The 23,787-nt window shown below is 41.4% G+C and overlaps 1 protein-coding gene across 1 annotated transcript in view; it reads right to left on the reverse strand.

Annotated features, from left to right (window-relative positions):
- The window catches only part of SYCP1 (synaptonemal complex protein 1), a 121,138-nt gene that overhangs the window by 26,590 nt on the left and 70,761 nt on the right, over positions 1 to 23,787 (reverse strand). The window contains exon 27 of the mRNA XM_004616287.2: positions 20,500 to 20,559. Within this exon, the coding sequence (XP_004616344.2) occupies positions 20,500 to 20,559 (60 nt within the window). The remainder of the gene's footprint in view (positions 1 to 20,499; positions 20,560 to 23,787) is intronic.

Raw genomic sequence — 23,787 nt, forward strand, 5'->3', positions numbered from 1 at the left:
CATGCTCAAGGCCATTCTCCACACATTCGAATGAGCCTCACACCTGAAGGAACCGGCAGAGGAACCCAGGGTGGGCCTCTTCCACCCAGATTCATTTTCCAGTAGCTAGGCAGTCACACCCAGAAACTGCCCCTGGCACCGTGTAATTCCATCAACAGCCAACAACCAGACTATAAAATCAAGCTCTGGGAAACTTGACATCTGATAGCCTACTTCTCCCTCTTGGCGAACCTGGCAAGCCAGCAAGAGTTTATTGTCCATATGGGAGAGCCTGGCAAGCTCCTCATGGCATATTCATATACCAAATACAGTAATAATGATTGGTCTCATTCCCCTGACCCTGAAAAGCCTCTAATGCAGCACCATTGGGAAGGACAAGTAAAGAGAGGCTGCTAAAATCTCAGGGCTATGATGAATGGAGACGTTACTGGGCCCACTTGAGCAAATCGTTGATCAACAGATGACAGTATATACATACCTCTCGGAGAGTCCAACAAGCCACCAAGAGTATCCGCATGCACGGGCAGAGCCTGGCAAGCTACCCGTGGCATATTCGATATGCCAAAAACAGTAATGATAGGTCTCATTCCCCTGATCCTGAAAGAGCCTCCAATTGTTGGGAAAGACGAGTAAGGAGAAGCTGCTAAAATCTCAGGGCTGAGAGAAATAGAGACGGGGCTGGAGCGATAGCACAGTGGTTGGGCATTCGCCTTTCACACGGCGGACCCGTGTTCGATTCCTCCACCCCTCTCGGAGAGCCCGGCAAGCTACCGAGAGTATCGCGCCCACACGGCAGAGCCTGGCAAGCTACCCATGGCGTACTGGATATGCCAAAAACAGTAACAAGTAAGTCTCACAATGAGAGACGTTGCTGGTGCCCGCTTGAACAAATCAATGAGCAACGAGATGACAGTGACAGTGACAGTGACTGGTGCCTGCTTGAGTAAATCGACAAACAATGGGATAATAACAGTGATACAGTGATAACCTCTATGTTCAAAACACTCCTGGACAACTCCCCCCAGATGCTGCAAAACTGAGAATTACAACTATACCACCTGTATATGTGGGATTTTTTATTTATTTGTGTTTTTTTTTGGTTTTTATAAAACCAAAAAGGTACTTTTAGTTGAAACTTACTTTGAAAAATATGAGTAGAGAGAAAGAGAGGAAGTCCATATTCAAGAGAGAACACGGGCTTCTCCAGAATACAAACAGTTCCTTGCAGCTATAACATTTCCCTGGTAATCAACAAGAAAATAAAACTCTGGTGACCCAAAAAACAGAACCAAAAACAAAACCAAAATAACTCTCTATTCTAGAAAATTAAATACCTTCTTGAGAATACACCATGAAAATAATGTACTCCAACAAAGTGTGTTTTTCCTGATTCATATTTTGGAGTATATTCTAAAGTACCTTCTTTTCTAGGAATGCATATAGAGAGAACACTGATACTTTACTATTATATTTCTATTTATTTTGTTTAGAGGCCACCCTCAGTAATGCTCAGGGCTTACTCTTGGCTCTGTGCTCAAGGATCATTCTGGGAGGTGTACAGGGGACCTCTGTAGTACCAAAGATTCACTTTAAACTCTCTACTATCTTTCTGTCCCCTCTGTTGTATTTTTCAACAATAGCATTTCCTATGTGACAAGCATATTAAAAATATTATCTTATTTAATCCCCATAGCAACTTTAGGAAGTAGCTGCTATTGTCAACTTATAGATGGGGAAACTGATGCATGAAGAAGTAGCACCGTAGCACTGTCATCCCACTGTTCATCGATTTGCTCAAGCGGGCACCAGTACCATCTCCATTGTGAGATTTGTTGTTACTGGTTTTGGTATTATTGAATATGCCACGGGTAGCTTGCCAGGCTCTGCTGTGCAGGTGTGATACTCTCAGTAGCTTGCCTGGCTCTCCAAAAGGGACAGGGAATCAGACCTGGGTCAGTCGCATGCAAGGCAAACACCCTACCTGCTATGCTATCACTCCAGTCCAACATCAAGAAGTAACTTTCTAAATTCCAGAAATGTTTCAGATCCAATCATTATATAGAAGACATGTCGCATTTCAATATTGTTAGAAAACAGTACAGCAAACAAAGCCTATTTAAAATTTTTATTTATTCTTTTTTCTTTTTGGGTCATACCCAGCAACGCACAGGGGTTATTCCTGGCTCTGCACTCAGGAATTACCCCTAGCAGTGCTCAGAGGACCATATGGGATGCTGAGAATCGAACCCGGGTCGGCCTCATGCAAGGCAAACGCCCAACCTGCTGTGCTATTGCTCCAGCCCAAATTTTTATTTCTTTTATATCTTTGTATAACTTGCAATATAGATCTCCTGACTTCCAGAAAAAAGCATTAACATTAACCAGAGCATTAATCTCCTGACTTCCAGAAAAAACTGATATTAACTAATCATATGAATGATTGCCATGTATTCTGGAATTATATACAAATCCGAACAAGTACTATTTACATTCATAAAATGAATGCATTCTATATTTAAAAATAAGTATTAGTATTAAATCATCAGATACTTCCCTTAAACCACACCAAATGCCAATTACTAATTTTAATATATTAATTTTTCCAAATATAATATTTCCAGTTGTCTTGTAGAGTGTAAGACATTATGAAGCACTCAATGTTCACTCATTTCTTTCCTTCACTTTCTTTGAACTCAAAGAAAAACTGTAGTAAAACTGCAGTTTTTCTACAGAAAAAAAGTAGTAAAACTGCTTCATCAAAATCTATAACAGGATCTTAGATTAGGCCACTGTGTATACAGAATATTTAACCATTTCAACTAAACATAAAACTACAGTTCTGTAAAAATCCTCAAATATAAAATGTATTAGAATATGAGGGGTAATCCTCTCCTTACATCAATATCACCACTAGGTAACAGTGGTAATAGGTAATCTAACTATTCTCTGCTTCCTTAGGGAAGAAAAATGTTTTCATGTGAAAACATTTGGAGGGAGACAGTGGGCACATGGAGTCTAGTACCCTCTCTACTCCTAAGGTACCAGAAAGAAATTAAACATTCTTCTGCTACTTTGTGCCTTATATATTATAAACATTGGTTATCAAATGGGGAAACTTGTTCTTGTCCAGCTCTATGACAAAAGTAAATTTGTTTAATTCGGGAATGTAAGATTAAAAAAAAAAACTCATCTTAAAATGCAAGCCACATTTTCCAATATTAATTGTCAATAAGACGTTATTTATTTTTGGTTTTGGTGTTTCTCAGGGCTGTTACCTGTTTCTGTGCTCAGGGATTACTCTTGGTAGTGCTTATCAAACCGAGAGCAAGCACTTTAAAAAAAAAATATTGAAGACAAGCTGTACTATCTCTCTAATGTTGAAGGTATTATTTTAGCTCTCAATGTCTTCCTTAATTGGTTCAGACTTTAGTGAGGAAAGCAATATGCTATTTATATAGCTCTCAAAAAAATACCAAAAATAGACATACTTTTTAGCATTGAATATTTATCAAGAGAAAAATGAGTTGCTAATTTAATACTAAGTTATAAATTATCACTGTCACTGTCATCCTGTTGCTCATCGATTTGCTGAAGTGGGCACTAGTAACGTCTCCATTGTGAGACTTGTTACTGTTTTTGGCATATCAAATATGCCACGGGGAGCATGCCAGGCTCTGCTCTGAGGGTGATATACTCTTGGTAGCTTGCCAGGCTCTCCAAGAGGGGCGGAGGATCAAACCCGGGTTGGCCGCATGGAAGGCAAACACCCTACCGCTGTGCTATTGCTCCAGCCCCAAGCTATAAATTATACATGATAAAAATTGTTCTAAAACTGAGAAATACTTCAAAAGTTTTAGATAATTCTTTCAAATTAATAAATAACAAAAATTTATTTAATAAAGTGTGATATGTCTTATGCACTATTTTCTTATTTAGGAGTAAGTTTTTTTTCTATGTATATGTTAGAAAAATGATTGAGGGGCTGGAGCAATAGCACAGCGGGGAGGGCATTTGCCTTGCACGCGGCCGACCCGGGTTCGATTCCCAGCATCCCATATGGTCCCCTGAGCACCGCCAGGAGGAATTCCTGAGTGCATAGGCCAGGAGTAACCCCTGTGCATCGCTGGGTGTGACCCAAAAAGCAAAAAAAAAAAGAAAAAGAAAAAAGAAAAATGATTGAATATTCATGGAGATAAATTTAGCAGGAATTAACAAAATAACCAAGCTAGGGGCCGGAGCAATAGTACAGTGGGGAGGGCGTTTGCCTTGCATGTGGCTGATCTGGGTTTGATCACTGGCATCCCATATGGTCCCCCAGCACTGCCAGGAGTAATTCCTCAGTGCAGAGCCAAGAGTAACCCCTGAGCATCTCTGGTTGTGACCCAAAAAGCAAAAGGCAAAAAAAATAAAAAACAAGCTATATACTCTTCGAGGGCTGGAGCTAAGTGATAGCAAAGCAGGTAGGGCATTTGCCTTGCACGTGGCCGACCCGGGTTCAATTCCTCCACCCCTCTCGGAGAGCCCCGCAAGCTACAGAGAGTATCCCGCCCTCAAGGCAGAGCCTGGCAAGCTACCTATGGTATATTTGATATGCCAAAAACAGTAACAAGTCTCACAATGGAGATGTTACTGGTGCCCGCTGGAGCAAATCGAGCAACGGGATGACAGTTACAGTGATTATACTCTTCGAGATAGCAATTCCACTTTTAAGTTTATTATATGCAATAAATAAATGTACATGTTTACAAACATGACTTATGTGCAAGAACTTTGATTCCTACTTTGTAAAGGCAAAGTTTGGATAGGGGACTAATTAGTTAAATCCCTTCCATGAAATACTATAGTTGTAAAGAGTAAGAAAACTTCATATTGTGATATAAAATTATTTCTAAGATTTGTTTTTTAGGGTAAAAGGGCATGGGGGGGGCTGGAGAGATAGTACAATGGGTAGGGTGCTTGCTGGGCATCAGATACATCTGGGTTTGATTCCCAGCACCTTTTATAGTCTCCAAATCCATGAGGAGTGATCCCTGAACTTGAGTCAGAAGGAAGCCCCAAGCACCACTGGGTGTGGCAATAAACAAACAAACAATGTTCACCATTATGTAGTCAATGCAGATATATGCGTAAAAAATGAACAACAGGGCATATGGTGCCACCAGCAGGTAAACCTTTACCTGTGGGGTGAGTACATTAGCAGGCTGATGGTGCCTTCAGTCTTCCTGATATCCCAAAATTGCTGCTGTGCCTATGGCCAGACCCAAACAATCTGGGACCAAGTTTTCCAAGAAATTAAACCGCCAAAAGTTAGGTTATGTGGGAGCCATGTTCACACACCACCTCCGGCTCAGCTATACAAGCTCATTTATTGGCCTTATTACAAAGACCCATAGATAAATCTTGAAAGAGATCAAAAGCCACAGCTAATCACAGACCCACACATGATTAAACAGATTGGGGTAAATTGGAGGGGGGTGGGATGGCAGAGCCCCCAGTGGCTACTTGCTTCCAAAATCATAAATCACCACCATACCCCCAACCTGACTCCCATCTCAGGACAGGCCTCACCAAGATATAGCACTATAGCACTGTGTCATCCCATTGTTCATCGATTTGCTCAAGCAGGCACCAGTAACATCTCCATTGTGAGATTTGTTGTTACTGTTTTTGGCATATCTAATATGCCATGGGTAGCTTGCCAGTCTCTGATGTGCGAGCGGGATACTCTCGGTAGCTTGCTGGGCTGAGAAGGAAGGAGGAATCGAACACGGGTCGACCGGGTGCAAGGCAAATGCCCTACCTGCTGTGCTATGGCCCCAGTCCACACCAAGATATAATCTGCTGAAAATTATGGTATGCGGGTTTTGTGACTGAGGTCTCCAGGCTTTCTCAGAGTTGGCAGGGGGGGCTATCTCCCCCCACATCCCAATACACATGAAAGCACTGGCAGTCACCCCAACAAACCAACTCCAGTGCCACCCTGTAAGCTGTACTGCCGGCCTTGCTTCAGAAATCCATTAATACGATAGGAGCCCTCAAAAGTAGAATGACTACAGCCAAAGACAGAATCAGTAAGCTTGAAGACGAGCTGCAGAAAGCATATAGGCAACAACAAATAATGGCAAAAGACCTCAAAATGAATTAGAGGCCTAGGGGATGACCTCAAGAGAAACAACATAAGAATCACTGGAGTACCAGAAGCACAGGGAACCAATGCCAATGAAAAAAACACAATTAAAGACATCATTGCTAAGAAATTCCCAGAGCTAGAGAATGCAGGCATCCAGATCCAAGGAGTCCGAAGGGGGCCAGCTAAAAGGGACTCAAATAAAAAATCCCCAAGGCATATTATATTCAGAATGATGGATGCTGTGGATAGAGATACAATACTGCAAGCAGCAAGATCAAAGAAGGAAATCATATGCAAAGGAGCATCCCTTAGACTCACAGCAGACCTATCAGACGAAACCTTCCAAGCCCGAAGACAATGGTGGGATATAGTGAAAAAACTTAATGAAATGAACGCCTCACCAAGAATACTTTACCCGGCTAAACGCCCAGTTAAACTTGAAGGAACCATACACTATTTCACAGAGAAGCAACAGCTCAGGAACTTCATAGACTCAAGACCAAATTTAAAAGAAGGACTAAAAAAGCTACTATAAGACAAGGAAAATAACCTACAAGAACAACAAACCCTACAGAAAGATGGCACAAATTCCTATGACAATAATTTCTCTTAACGTTAACGGTCTAAATGCACCAATCAAGAGGCACAGAGTGACAAAATGGATTCGGAAACTAAACCCAACTTTCTGCTGCCTACAAGAAACACATCTGAATAGTCAGAACAAACACAGACTCAAAATCAAAGGATGGAAAACAATCCTGCAAGCAAACAACTCCCTCAAAAAAGCAGGGGTGGCCATACTAGTATCCGACAACATAGAGTTCAGGCTGAAAAAGATCAGAAGGGACAGTGAAGGTCATTTTCTATTCATCAAGGGATATGTGCAACAGGAAAAAATCACACTATTAAACGTATACAAACCTAATGAATGACCAGCTAAATACTTAAAAGAACTCCTAACAGAATTTAAGGAGGACATAACTAGCACCACGATAGTAGTTGGAGACTTCAACACTGCCTTATCACCTCTGGATAGATCGACAAGAACAACACTCAGCAAGAAAACAATGGCTCTGAAGGAAAAAATGGAGGAGACAGGGCTAATAGACCTATACAGGGCTATACACCCCAAAAAGAAAAAATACACATTCTTTTCCAGCGCACAAGGAACATTTTCCAAAATAGACCACATTCTGGGTCACAAATTATACCTTAATAGAATCGGGAAGATAGAAATTGCATCAACTATCTTTTCAGACCATAATGCACTGAAGATGGAAGTTAATCACACACAGAGGCAGAGAACCAAATCAAACACCTGGAAATTAAAGAACTCACTATTGAACAATGAGTGGGTCACGAAAGAAATCAAGGAAGAAATCAAAAAATACCTAGAAACAAATGAGAATGAAGACACAAGCTACCAGAACCTATGGGACGCAGCTAAAGCTGTGTTAAGGGGAAAATTTATAGCTCTGCAAGCTTTCCTTAGGAAGGAAGAAAGGGCCTATATAGATAGCTTGACTTTGCAGATCAAGATCTTAGAAGAGGACCAGCAAAAGAAATCCAAACCAGATTGAAGGAAAGAAATAATAAAACTTAGAGCAGAAATTAATGATATGGAAACCCGAAAAATAATCCAAAAGATCAATGAAACCAAGAGCTAGTTCTTCAAGAAAATAAATAAGATTGATAAACCACTAGCAAGACTCACAAAGAAAGAGAGAGAGACAACCCTATAAATCAGAAATGAAAAGGGAGACATCACAACAGAAACCAAGGAGATTCAAAAGATCATCAGAGACTACTTTGAAAGTCTGTATGCCACAAAACAAGAGAACCTAAAAGAAATAGACGAATTCCTTGATTCCTATAATCTCCCAAGATTGAACCAAGAAGACTTGAAATACCTGAATAGGCCCATAAATATCAAGGAAATCAAAATCAAAAGTCTCCCCAAAAACAAAAGCCAGGTCCAGACGGATTCACTGGTGAATTCTTCCAAACATTTAAAGAAGACTTATTGCCAGTTCTCCTCAAGCTTTTCCAGGAAACTGAAAAGACAGGAACCCTCCCGAACAGTTTCTATGAGGCACATATCTCCCTAATACCAAAAGCAAACAAAGACACCACTAACAAAGAAAACTATAGACCAATATCCCTGATGAACATCAATGCGAAGATCCTCAACAAAACACAAGTAAATAGGATCCAACAACTCATCAAAAAGATCATACAACATGACCAAGTGGGATTCATCCCGGGGGCGCAAGGATGGTTTAACATTCAGAAATCAATCAACATAATCCATCATATCAACAAAAATAAAGATAAAAACCATATGATCATATCAACAGATGCAGAGAAAGCATTTGACAAGATCCAACATCCGTTCATGATAAAAACTCTCACCAAAAATGGTTTTGGAGGAACTTTTCTCAAGATAGTCAAAGCCATCTACCACGAACCTATGCAGGCATTATCATCAATGGGAAAAAACTAAGGGCCTTTCCTCTAAGATCAGGAACAAGACAAGAATGTCCACTCTCACCACTTCTCTTTAATATAGTACTGGAAGTACTAGCAATAGCCATTCGGCAAGAAAAAGATGTTAAGGGCATTCAGATGGGAAAGGAAGAAATCAAACTCTCACTATTCACAGATGATATGATACTATATCTAGAGAAGCCTAAAAGCTCTAGTAAGAAACTCTTAGAAACAATTGACCTCCCCATCAAAAAATGGGGTGAAGAAATGAACAGAAACTTTACCAAGGAAGAGATACGAATGGCCAAAAGGCACATGAAAAAGTGCTCTATATCACTAATCATCAGAGAGATGCAGATCAAAACAACCATGAGATACCACCTCACACCACAGAGGCTAGCACACATCCAAAAGAACAAAAGCAACCGCTGTTGGAGAGGATGTGGGGAGAAAGGGACCCTTCTACACTGCTGGTGGGAATGTCAGCTAGTTCAGCCCTTTTGGAAAACAATATGGACGATTCTCAAAAAACTAGAGGTTGAGCTCCCATTTGACCCAGCAATACCACTGCTGGGAATATATCCCAGAAAAGCCAAAAAGTATAGTCGAAATGACATCTGCACTTATATGTTCATCGCAGCACTGTTTACAATAGCCAGAATCTGGAAAAAACCCGAGTGCCCTAGAACAGATGACTGGTTGAAGACACTCTGGTACATCTATACAATGGAATACTATGCAGCTGTTAGAAAGAATGAGGTCATGACGTTTGCATATAAGTGGATCAGCATGGAAAGTATTATGCTAAGTGAAATGAGTCAGAAAGAGAGAGACAGACATAGAAGGATTGCACTCATCTGTGGAATATAGAATAATAGACTATAAGACTAACACCCAAGAATAGTAGAAATAAGTACCAGGAGGTTGTCACCATGGCTTAGAGGCTGGTCTCTCATTCTGGGCAACTCAGAGAAGGGAACACCAAGTAAAATGTGGTTGGAGGTCATGTGGGGGAAAGATGATGCGGGCCGAATATAGACTAGAGACTGAACACAATGGCCACTCAACACCTTTATTGCAAACCACAACACCTAATCAGAGAGAGAGAACAAAAGGGAATACCCTGCCATAGTGGCAGTGTGGGGTGGGGGGAGACGGGACTGGGGAGGGGAGGAGGGATGTTGGGTTTACTGGTGGTGGAGAATGGGCACTGGTGAAGGGATGGGTTATCAAACTTTGTAAGGGAGAAACATGAGCACAAAAATGTATAAATCTGTAACTGTACCCTCATGCTGACTCACTAATTAAAAATAAACAAAGTATAAAATAAAAAATAATAATAATAATTAAAATAAATAAATAAAACAGCATGGGACTGGAACAAAGGCAGAGCCACAGACCAATGGAACAGAGCAGAATATCCCTACACACAACCCCAAATGTATGATCATCTAATCTTTGATAAAGGGGCAAGAAATGTGAAGTGGAGCAAGGAGAGCCTCTTCAACAAATGGTGCTGGCATAATTGGACAACCACGTGCAAAAGAATGGGCTTAGACATCGACCTGACACCATGCACTAAAATCAGATCAAAATGCATTAAAGACCTCAACATCAGACTACAATCCATACATTTTTATTAATTATGTACCTTTACATAATTAAGGTACATCGAAGACAAGGTCGGAAAAACTCTTCACGATGTTGAAGCTAAAGGTATCTTCAAAGATGACACGGAACTAAGCAATCAAGTAGAAACGGAAATAAACAAATGGGACTATATTAAACTAAAAAGCTTCTGCATCGCAAAAGACACAGTGACCAGAATACAAAGGCAATCTACAGAATGGGTAAGGATATTCACCCAATACCCATCTGATAAAGGGTTGATATCAAGGGTATATAAAGCACTGGTTGAACTCTACAAGAAGAAAACATCCAACCCCATCAGAAAATGGACCGAAGAAATGAACAGAAACTTTTCCAAGGACGAGATACGAATGGCTAAAAGGCACATAAAAAAATGCTCTGCATCACTAATCATCACGGAGATGCAAATCAAAACAATCATAAGATATCACCTCACACCACAGAGAATGGCACACATCCAAAAGAACAAAAGCAACCGCTGTTGGAGAGGATGTGGGGAGAAAGGGGCCCTTCTACACTGCTGGTGGGAATGCCGACTAGTCCAGCCCCTTTGGAAAACAATATGGACTATTCTCAAAAAATTAGAAATTGAGCTTCCATTTGATCCAGCAATAACACTTCTGGGAATATATCCTGGAGAAACAAAAAAGTATAGTCGAAATGACATCTGCACTTATATGTTCATCGCAGCACTGTTTACAATAGCCAGAATCTGGAAAAAACCCGAGTGCCCGAGAACAGATGACTGGTTAAAGAAACTTTGGTACATCTATACAATGGAATACTATGCAGCTGTTAGAAAGGATGAAGTCATGAACTTTGCATATAAGTGGATCAACATGGAAAGTATCATGCTAAGTGAAATGAGCCAGAAAGAGAGGGACAGACATAGAAAGATTGCACTCATCTGCGGAATATAAAATAACAGAGTAGGAGACTAATACCCAAGAATAGTAGTATATAATACCAGGAGGTTGGCTCCATAGCTTGGAAGCTGGCCTCACACACTGGGGGAAAGTCATCCCAGATAGACAAGGGAAAACCAAGTAATATGTGATTGGAGACCCTGCGCGGGAAGGGTGATGCGTGCTGAAAGTAGACTAGAGACTGAACAGGATGACCACTCAATACCCCTATTGCAAACCACAACACCCAAAAGGAAAGAGAGATATCAAATTGGAATGCCCTGCCACAGAGGCGGGGTGGGGTGGGGGGATGGGACTGGTGGGTGGGAGGGATACTGGGTTCATTGGTGGTGGAGAATGGACACTGGTGGAGGGATGGGCTCTCAAACATTGCATGAGGGAAAAACAAGCATGAAAATGTGTGAATCTGTAACTGTACCCTCACTGTGACTCACTAATTTAAAAATTAAAAAATTTAAATTAAAAAAAAGAAATTCATAAATAAATCTAGAAAGAGATCAAAAGTCACAGTTAAAGCTTGCACCTGTGCATGGCTGAATAGACCAGGTAAAATGGAGGGTGGTGTGTTGGCCTGTGCCCACCCAAGCAGAGCCCCCGGCAGCCACTTGCTTCCACAATCCAAAAATCGCCACCATACCCAGAGCCTAAGTCCACCATCTTGGGATGGACCTCACCAAGATATAATCTGCTGAAATTTTTGTAATGTGGATCTTAGCGCACCAACAGCCCTAGCCCAGAGACACAGCAGCAAATCCCGAAGACACCACAGCACCAGAGATCTCTCTGGGCCCCATACTGAGCCAATTTCAGCAAGGCACCCCCAGATGGAGCAGGTGCAGTTTCCCTCCTTCTCCAGATGGAATCCAAGTGACCAAGAACTTCCACAAGCAAGATCCAGGTATGTGGGTTCTAGGACTGAATCTCCAGGCCGCATGGTGGAAGAGGACTCCCAGGTCCCTGCCCCCACAGAAAACTATTTATCATACCCAGAATTTGCCTCCAGGAGTCATCTTAGCATACCAATAGTCCTGGCCCAGAGACACAGCAGTGAGTCCTGGAAGACACCACAGCGCCAGAGATCTCTCCGGGCCCCATACCAGCCAATTTAATTGGGGCACCCCAGATGGAGCAGGTGCAATCTTCCCACCTACTCCCGATGGAATCCAAGTGATCAAGAGCTTCCACAAGCAAGGCCCAGGTATACGGGTTCCAAGACTTAATCTCTAGTCCACATAGTGGCAAAGAACTGAGGCTGTCCCTCCCCAGGTCCCCATCCACCCAGCAGACTGACTATCATGCCCACAATTTGCCTCCGGGAGCCACCTTAGCGCATCAACAGCCCTGACCCACAGACACAGAAGCCAGTCCCAAAAGACACCACAGCTCCAGAGATCTCTCCAGGCCCCATATTGGGCCAATTTCACCAGGGCACTCCAGATGGAGCAGGTGCAGTCTCCCCATCTACTCCAGATGGAACCCCAGTGACCAGGGGCTTCCACAGCAAGGCCCAGGTATGAGGTTCCAGGACTAAATCTCCAGGCCACATGGCGGCAGCAGACCCAAGCCGCCCCTCCCGGGTTCCTACCCACCCAGCAGACTGGCTGTCACACCCACAATTTTCCTCAAGGTGCCATCTTAGCACAACAACAGCCCTGGCCAAGAGACTCCCAATTGAAGCCAGCCCAAAATGGATTAGTGCCACACAGAGGTGTCTCTGGAACCCAACCATTTACAATCTAGAATTTTACATTTACATAGCGGCCATGCAAGCTCTCATGATATTCAAAATAAGCAATGGAAAATATATTATCTAGCATCTAAAAGAAAAAAAAGAAACAATAATAAAGGAAAAACACATTACCTACAATGCGCATAACTGGATGTTAGGGACAAGTGTGGGAGGGAAACATCTTCCATAATACTCTATCCGAGTCTATAACATAGTTCCTATTCAAAATTAATAATGAGACCCTGAACTCCCACCCTGCCTGAGCGCCGCCCATCTACTCCTTCACCACCCTCCAGCGTCGCCATGCTCAGTTTGCTCCCTCTGGCAGGTCAGTGAACCCGAAGGGGCCACCATTCCCCCACTGCAAGGCACCCCATCAATATCGTGGCAGTGGGCGTGGCCTCAAAAGAAGTGGGTGTGGCCTCAGCCACAGTAGGCGTGACCTATTTTAGAGCCGGAAGTTATTTCTTCATACCAAACAATCTGTTTTACATCTCCGTCTTCATCACCTATTTCCCTGAGTAACATCATAGCTACCCCCAAAACAGTTCGCCAATAGGCGGCTAGTCTATTCCAATTTCTCCAAAGTACCAATGAATTTAAGCAGCTGTACATGCCCAAGGTAAAGGATCACATTCTCCAAAAGGATCATTTGAGGCCTCACATAAAGAATAGAGAAACATCAGAGAAGGACATGTTCTAGAGGGAGTACATAAAATGGTGACCACCATTGACTGAGCCCATCCAGAATTCTTTCTTGCAACAAGAGGGAACAGTGATAGTGAACTTGAAGGTCCCTCTTGCATACAACCACAACATGAAGAAACAACGCAAATCCCCACCACAAGGAGAGGATGATGAGAGAAATCCAGAAGCCTCAATACAAGTTTCCTACAAACTTGAGCTCTCCGATAAAGAATTCAGAGTTGAAATCCTGAAGATGTTCAATGAACTCAATGTAAAGATTGACAAGGTATTCATTAAATTAAGGAGGACCTGACAAAAACAATACAACAGACAGCCGAGAAAATATGGGAAGAAATGAGAGCAGAAATAAAAGAGGTACAAAAAGAAACATCACGAATAAAGGATTCGGTAGATGAATCAAAAAAACTCAGTGGGTGCCCTCAACAATAGAACAGCTACAGCCGAAGACAGAATCAGTGAGCATGAAGATTAGCTGCAGGAAGCCTACCAGCAACAACAAACAATGAGGAGAGACCTCAAAATAGCTCTAGGGTGAATCAGAGTCCTAGGGGATGATTTCAAGAGGAACAACATTAGAATCACTGGAGTACCAGAAGGACAGGGAAACAACCCCAATGAAAATGCCACAGTCAAAGAAATCATTGCTGAAAAGTTCCCAGAGCTGGAGAATGCAGACATCCAGATTCAAGGAGCCCGAAGGGAAACTCCAAGACATATCATAGTTAGAATAATGGACGTCAGGATAGAGACACAATACTGCAAGCAGCAAGGTCAAAGAAAGAAATCACATACAAAGGAGCACCCCTTAGATTCACAGCAGACCTATCAGAGGAAACCCTCCAAGCCCGAAGGCAGTGGTGGAATATAGTGAAAAAGCTCAATGAAATGAACGCTTCACCAAGAATACTTTATCTGCCCAAACTCTCATTCAAACTCGAAGGAACAATAAACTATTTTGCAGAAAAACAACAACTCAGGAACTTCATAGACTCAAAACCAAACCTAAAATAAGGACTAAAGGGGCTAGTGTAAGTCAAGAAAACCCCCTACAAGCACAACAAACCCTAACAGAAATATGGCGCAAAATCCCGTAACAATAATCCCTCTCAATGTCAATGGCCTAAATTCACCAATTAAGAGTGGGAGCACCCCACGCTTCCCTCTCCTCCAGACTGCCGGCCCAGTGGCCGGTACGCCAATCCCAGCCCGTTGACCGCTGCCGGGTTGTGGGAAAGGGGCGTGGCCTAATCATCAGGGGGCGTGGTCTAAGAAAAGTGGGCGTGGCCTCAATACCAGTGGCTGCCGCTAACGTGGCCACATAGTTTCCTCAACATCCTATCCAAGACTAACATCCTAGCTATTCGAAAGCAGTAAGACAATAAAACACAAGACTTCACATAAGAACTGAAAGAAACATCTCAGTAGGAGACCAGGTTCTACAAACGGCAAGTAAAAAGGCGGTTGCCTTTTTAACTGAGCCTATCCACAATCCTTTTTCGCAACAAAAGGAAACAGGGATACTCATCTTCAAGGGCCCTCTTTCATACCACAACAACATGAAGAAACAGCGAAAATCCCCACTGCAAGCAGAGGATGATCAAAGGAGTCCGGAAACCTCAACGGGCATTTCCTACAAACTTGACCTCTCTGATAAAGAATTCAGAGTTGAAATCCTCAACATGTTCAATGAACTCAATGCAAAGATGGACAACTTCAAGGAAGACCTGGCAGAAACAATACAACAGACAGCCGACAAAATACGGGAAGAAATGAGAGCAGAAATAAAAACCTTCAAAAAGAAATGAAGGATTCGGTACATGAAATCAAAAACTCTCTGGCTTCCCTCAACAATAGGATGACTGCAGCCAAAGACAGAATCAGTATGCTTGAAGATGAGCTGCAAGAGGCCTACAGGCAACAACAAACCATGGCAAGAGACCTCAAAATAGCTCTAGCCAGAATCAGAGTCCTAGGGGATGATTTCAAGAGGAACAACATTAGAATCATTGGACTACCAGAACCACAGGTAACCAACCCCAATGAAAAAGACACAGTCAAACAAATCATTGCTGAAAACTTCCCACAGCTGGACAATGCGGGCATCCAGATTCAAGGCGCCCAAAGAGTGCCAGCTAAAAGAGATCCTAATAGAAAAACCCCAAGACATATCATAGTTACAATGACAGACATCGTTCAGAGAGACACAATACTGCAAGCAGCAAGGTCTAAGAAGAAAATTGCATACAAAGGAGCACCCCTTAGACTCACAGCAGATCTATCAGAGGAAACCCTCCAAGCTCGAAGGCAATGGTGGGATATAGTGAAAAAACTCAATGAAATCAACGCTTCACCAAGAATACTTTATCCGGCTAAACTCTCATTCAAACTAGAAGGAATCATACACTATTTTGGGGATAAAAAACAGCTCAGGAACTTCATAGACTCAAAACCAAACCTAAAAGAAGCACTAAAGGGGCTATTGTAAGACAAGAACAATCCCTACAAGCACAACAAACCCTTGCACAAAAATGGCACAAAATCCCATAACAATAATCTCCCTTAATGTCAATGGTCTGAATTCACCAATTAAGAGACACAGACTGGCAAAATGGATTCAAAGACTGAACCCAACGTTCTGCTGCCTGCAAGAAACACATCTGAATAGCCAGAACAAACACAGACTCAAAGTCAAAGGATGGAAAACAATCCTGCAAGCAAACGACTCCCTCAAGAAAGCTGGGGTGGCGTTACTAGTATCGGACAACATAGACTTCAGGTTGAAAAAGATTAGAAGGGATAGTGAAGGCCACTTTTTATTAATCACGGGATGTGTACATCAGGAAGAAATCACACTCCTAAATGTCTACGCACCCAATGAGGGACCAGCTAAATACCTAAAACAGCTGCTAAGAGACCTTAAGAAGGACATCTCGAGCAACACAATAGTAGTTGGAGACTTCAACACAGCACTGTCTCCTCTGGACAGATCAAGAATATTAAAACTCACCAAGGAAATACTGGCTTTGAAGGAAGAAAAAGAAGAGAGAGGGCTAATAGATCTATACAGGGCTTTATATCCCCCAAAAAAGGAATACACATTCTTTTCCAGTGCACATGGAACATATTCCAGAATAGACCATGCACTAGGCCACACAGCATACCTCAACAGAATCAAAAAGATAGACATTGTACCAGCTATCTTTTCAGACCATGATGCACTGAAGATAAAACTTAATCGTGGACAGATGCAGAAAACCAAATCAAACACCTGGAAATTAAATAGCTCGATATTGAACAATGAGTGGGTCAGGAAGGAAATCAAGGAAGAAATCAAAAGGTACCTAGAAACAAATGGGAATGAAGACACGAGCTACCAGAACCTGTGGGACGCAGCTAAAGCCGTTTTAAGGGGAAAATTTATAGCTCTGCAAGCATATCTCAGGAAGGAAGAAAGGGCCCACAAAAATAACTTGACTTCACAACTCAAGATGTTAGAAAAGCACCAACAAAAGGAGCCCAAATCAGGCAGAAGGAAAGAGATAATAAAACTTAGAGCAGAAATTAACAACATGGAAACCCAAAAGACAATTCGAAAGATCAATGAAACCAAGAGCTGGTTCTTCGAGAAAATAAACAAGATTGATAAACCACTAGCAAGACTCACAAAGAAAGAGACAACCCTATAAACCGAATCAGAAATGAAAAGGGGGATACCACAACAGAAACCAGAGAAATTCAAAAGATCATCAGAGACTACTTTAAAAATCTGTATGGCACGAAACAAGAGAATCTAGAAGAAATGGATAAATTCCTGGATCCTATAGTCTCCCAAAGCTGAACCAAGAAGACTTGAAGTACCTAAATAGTCCTATTAAAATCAAGGAAATTGAAACTGTAATCAAAAATCTTCCCAAAAACATAGCCCAGGTCCAGACAGATTCACTAGCGAATTCTTCCAAACATTTAAAGAGGACCTATTGCCAGTTCTTCTCAAGCTTTTCCAGGAAATTGAAGGAATAGAAACTCTCCCAAACAGTTTCTACAAGGCTCATATCTTCCTAATATCAAAAGCAAACAAAGACACCACACACAAAAAAAGAAAACTACAGGCCAATATCCCTGATGAACACAGATGCGAAGATTCTCAACAAAATATTAGCAAACAATTCAACAATTCATAAAAAAGATCATACACCATGACCAAGTGGGATCCATCCCAGGGATGCAAGGATGGCTTAACATCTGGAAATCAATCAACATAATCCATCATATCAACAATAGAAAAGATAAAAATCATATAATCATATCAATAGATGCAGAGAAAGCATTTGACAAGATCCAGCACCCATTTATGATGAAAACTCTCACCAAAATGGGTATAGAAGGGACTTTCCTCAATATAGTCAATGCCATTTATCACAAGCCTACGGCAAGCATCATCCTCAATGGGGAAAAACTAAGAGCCTTCCCTCTAAGAGCAGGGATGAGAAAAGGATGCCCACTCTCTCCACTTCTGTTCAATATAGTACTGAAAGTACTTGCAATAGTGATTAGGCAAGAAAAAGATATTAAGGGCATTCAGATAGGAAAGGAAGAAATCAAGCTCTCACTATTCACAGATGATATGATACTATACTTAGAGAATCCTAAAGCCTCTACCAAGAAACTCCTAGAAACAACAGACTTGTATAGCAAAGTTGTAGTCTATAAAATCAACACCCAAAAGTCCATGGCTTTACTATAACGCAAATAATGAGAGCCAAGAAAGTGACATGATAAATGTGAACACGAAAGTTCACAATTGTGCCTCAAAAGATCAAGTACCTCGGAATCAGCTTAACTAAGGAGCTAATGGACTTGTGTAAAGAAAACTACAAAATGCTATTTCAGGAAATAAGAGGGGACATGAGGAAATGAAAAGATATCCCCTGCTCACGGATTGGAAGAATTAATATTGTCAAGATGGCAATACTCCCCAAAGCATTATACAAATTCAATGTGATCCCTATAAGAATACCCTTGACCTTCTTCAAAGAAATGGAGCAAGCACTCCTGAAATTCATATGGAACAATAAGACCCCACGAATAATTAAAGCAATTCTTGGGAAAAAGAAAATGGGAGGAATCAACCTCCCCAACTTCAAACTCTAATACAAAGCGGTAATAATTAAAACAGCATGGTACTGGAACAAAGGCAGAGCCACAGACCAATGGAACAGGATTGAATATTCTGACACACCCACCCCAGATATATGATCATCTAATCTTTGATAAGATGAGCAAGAAATGTGAAGAGGAGCAAGGAAAGCATTTTTAACAAATTGTGTTGGCAAAACTGGACAGCTCCATGCAAAAAAATAAAATGGGCTCAGATCTCCACCTATCACCATGTACAAAAGTCAGATCAAAATGGATTAAAGACCTCAACATCAAACCAGAATTTCTAAGGTACATTGAAGACAAGGTCGGCAAAAATCTCCATGACACTGAAGTCAACAGTATCATCAAACATGACACGCCACTGGCCAAGCAAGAGAAAACAGAGATAAACAAATGGGACTATCTTAAACTAAGAAGCTTCTGCACCTCAAAAGAAACAGTGAACAAAGTACAAACACAGTCTACAGAATGGGAATGGATATTTACCCAATACCCATCCAATAAGGGGTTGATATCAAGAATATACAAGGCACTGGTTGAACTCCACAAGAAGAAAACTGCCAACCCGATCAAAAAATGGGGTGATGAAATGAACAGAAACTTTCCCAAAGAAGAAATATGAATGGCTCAGAGGCAAATGAGCAAATACTCTACATCACTAATCATCAGGGAGATGCAGATTAAAACAACAATGAGATATCATCTCACACCACAGAGACTGGCCCACATCCAAAAAACAAAAGCAACCAGTGTTGGCATGGTTGTGGGGAGAAAGGGACTCTCCTTCACTGCTGATGGGAATGCTGACTGGTTCAGCCCATTTTGAAAAAAACAATATGGACGATTCTCAAAAACTTAGAAATTGAGCTCCCATTTGACCCAGCAATACCACTCCTGGGAATATATCCTGGAGAGGCAAAAAGGTATAGTAGAAATGACATCTGCATTTCTATGTTCATTGTAGCACTGTTTACAATAACCAAAATCTGGAAGAAACCGGAGTGCCCCCAAACAGATGACTGGTTAAAGACACTTTGGTACATCTACACAATGGAATACTATGCAGCTGTTAGAAAAGATGAAGCCATGAAATTTGCATATAAGTGGATCAACATGGAAAGTATCATGTTGAGTTTAATGAGTCAGAAATAAAGAGACAGACATAGAAAGATTGCACTCCTATGTGGATTATAAAGTAGCAGAATGGGACCCTAACACGCAAGAGTAGTAGAGATAAGAACCAGGAGCTCTGCCCCACAGCTTGGAAACTGGCCTCACATGCTGGGGGAAAAGGCAGCAGAGACAGAGAAGGGAACACCTAGTAGAGAATGTAGGAAGGATCCACTCGAGTTGAAAGCTGCGTACCAAAAGCAGACTATAGACTGAACATAATGGCCACTCAATACCTTTATTGCAAACTACAACATCCAACAGAAAAGATAACAAAAAGGAAATGCCCTGCCACAGAGGCAGGATGGGGTGGTGAGGGTTGGGATGGGGGCGGTGGGAGGGATACTGGGATCATTGGTAGAGGAGAATGGGTACTGGTAGAGGGATGCAAACTAAATACAAACATGAAAGTTCATAAGTTTGTAACTGTACCCCATGGTGATTCACTAATAAAAATTTTAAAAGAACAAAATTAATAACGAAAAGTGAAAATCAATTGGTTATCAAGAAGTGCTATGAGAATTGTAAAAAAATCTTACCTTGTCTTTTTTTTCTTTGAGAGTAGCTGAGTTTTCTTTTGCCTCTTTTTTGAGTTTTTCCTATTAAAAATTATTATAAAACATATACACATTACTGTTTGCATAAGTAAATATTCCCATTATTAAAATATGTCATAAAAATAGCATTGACTGGCCTCTAAATCTTAATGTTAAAAATAGTTCTTTTCTATAGAGGTATTTATTTGGCTTTGCATTTTTAAAATTCCAACCTCATCCTAGTGTTTATAAAACCTTGCATGAGTCCTTTAAAACTCTGAATCTCAATGTTCTCATTTGTAAAGTGAAGTGGATGAACCAGATTTTAAAGTATTGGAAAAAATGAGTATAAGAACTAAAGATTAAGGGACTATTAAACTTAACATCACATGAGGCTGACACCCAAGGACAGTAGATACAAGGGCCAGAGGGACTGCCCCATAGCACCAGGAAGACTGCTTCATGAGCAGAGGGGAGAAGGCAGATGGATCACTAAGAAAATGATGGCCAGAGGAACCAGCTGGGATGGGAGATGCATACCGAACGTAGATTATGGACCAAACATGATGACCTCTCAGTGTCTGTGTTGATGCCCAAAAGTAGAGAGAGAGTATAGGGAATACCGTCTGCCATGGAGGCAGGGGGAGGGTGGGAAAGGGGGTTATACCCGGGATATTGGTGGTGGGGAATGTGCACTCATTGAGGGATGGGTGTTTGATCATTGTGAGATTGTAACCCAAACATGAAAGCTTGTAACTATCTCATGGTGATTCAATAAAATTTTAAAAAGGGACTATTAAACCATGAAATATGTTGGGAAGTTGATTTTATCACAGTCCACAAAGTCAACTTATTTTAATTGGAAACTAAAACATACCAATTGCAAGGTAACATAGATTAAACAGACATTATCTATTGATTGCTGTCAAGACTGAGAACTAAGAAAACATGTATAAAGTATGAGCTGAGTTTTTGTAAACAGAAAGCTCAAGTTAAATATTTGAGTTGCGGTTACCAAAAAAAATATATGCTTTTATCAACCTTAGTAAGTTAATAATAAAATAAATTTTAAAACTTGATATTCAGAAGATATAGTGGGAGAAAGTTCTGGATAAATTGTTTAAAAGTACAAATATGAAGAAAAATAGAGAAACAGATGCTGATAAACAAAGTTCCTCACTACAGTACAACCAACAATCAAATTAAATGACAGAAAAAGCATCACTGAGGCTGTTTGGAGTTGCCTGGGAGACACATACATTCATTTATCTGAAGGTGAATGATATCAGCAATGGGGAGAGAGTGCACTGGAAGAAGTGCACTGGAGTAAATCTGGGGATAGATCAAGAGAGGTACTTATCAGTTACTATAACTGCCAGCAGACCTGACCCAGTAAAAAGGAAAAGATTATAGAAATAACTGTGCACCTTCTTGTTCTGACAGAGGTGACAGATTGCACTCCTGTCAGAAGTCAGGCTTAGGTTCAGGGGATGCGGGAACGGGGGGGGGGGGAGGGGGGACCCCCTCGGAGGGCTAATTCAAGAAAAAAACAAAAACACTATATTCTGGTGAATTAAGCTAGTTTCCCTCCCCATTCTATTAGGGAATGCAGAAGCCATTGAACAGTGGCCCAAAAGACAGTCTACAGAAAACTGTTGACAGAAATAAAGGCCTAAGGTACTACTAAAGATCTAGGGGCAGTTTAGAAATATCATTCAGAACTCTCCCTTCACCCCAGCCTCAACAATAATGTGCTGTCGTGTTTTTAGAGGGTTTTCTTATCACTATACAATTCCCCCCGGGCCTCAAGTCTATTAAAAAATAAAAAATTCCAACACTAGAGCCACAGTGCCATCTGCAGGAAAGTGAGAAAAGTTAATTCACACCACTGAAAAAATAAGATGGAATTACTCAAAATAAGTTTCCAGAGGGTGAATTTAAAGGTGCAAAATAGAAGGATTTAACATAGAACAAGAATCATCATTGCGGGGCTGGAGCGATAGCACAGCGGGTAGGGCGTTTGCCTTGCACACGGCTGACCCGGGTTCAATTCCCAGCATCCCATATGGTCCCACGAGCACTGCCAGGAGTGATTCCTGAGTGCATGAGCCAGGAGTAACCCCTGTGCATCGCTGGGTGTGACCCAGAAACCAAAAATAAAAAGAATCATCATTGCAATAAAAGTTATAAAATTTTCAATTAAACACATAAGATACGAGGGCTAACCAAACACAAAAGTTTATTTACCACAATGATGGCGGGAAGGTCACAGTGCTGGTGGGAAGGTCACAGTGCTGGTGGGATTGGGACTAGTATATCAAGCGCATAAAACAAATGCATCATTAACAACCAAGAAAACCATGGTGTTTAAATAAAATGGAAAAAATTTCTTCACCAAATAGTTGGAAGATACTAAAAAATTTTTAAGAGATGCTGGGTATGAATACCACACTGGAATAACTTCAACAGAACATGGAAGTCTAACATGTAGACTCAATCTCATAGGGGACAAAAACTATCGGAAATTTAAGATTAAATCTACAATGTCTCAAATGAAAAAGAGGGAAACAAGACTCAGGGGAAAAAAATGGAAATCTCAGAAAAGTAAACATCAAGTTATGTTGGTGAAGAGCGAAAAGAGCCAAGACCATAATCGAAGAAATATAGTTAAGGGCCACACCCAACAGTACTGAGGGCTTACTCAAGGATTTGTGCTCAGAAATCACTCCTAGCAAGGTCAGGAGACCATTCGGAGCGCCGGGGTATTGAATCCAGGCAGGCTGCATGTAAGGCCAGTGCCCTATCCACTGTACGATCACTTCAGCCTCAAATGTTGTTTGCTTGTTTTGTTTTTTATTCTGAGTAGGGAAGCACACCCAGAAGTGCACAGGGCTTACTAAGCTCCGTACTCGGGAATCACTCCTGGTGGGGCTCAGCAGTGAGGAGGTATATGGGGTTTCAAACTCAGGTCAACCACATGCAAAGCAAGTACCTTATCATTGGACTATGGCTCTGGCCCCCCAAACTTTAAAAAAGAGCTATAGATGTCTAAGAAGCTGAGAGAACTCCCAAAAATTTTAAATTCAAAATTATCTACACAGGGGCTGGAGCAATAGCACAGCGGGTAGGGCGTTTGCCTTGCACGCGGCCGACCCGGGTTCGATTCCCAGCATCCCATATGGTCCCCTGAGCACCGCCAGGGAGTGATTCCTGAGTGCAGAGCCAGGAGTAACCCCTGTGCACCGCCAGGTGTGACCCAAAAAGCAAAAAAAACAAAACAAAACAAAACAA

Source organism: Sorex araneus, chromosome 5 (genome assembly GCF_027595985.1).
Source record: "Sorex araneus isolate mSorAra2 chromosome 5, mSorAra2.pri, whole genome shotgun sequence".
Classification (NCBI taxonomy): Eukaryota; Metazoa; Chordata; class Mammalia; order Eulipotyphla; family Soricidae; genus Sorex; species Sorex araneus.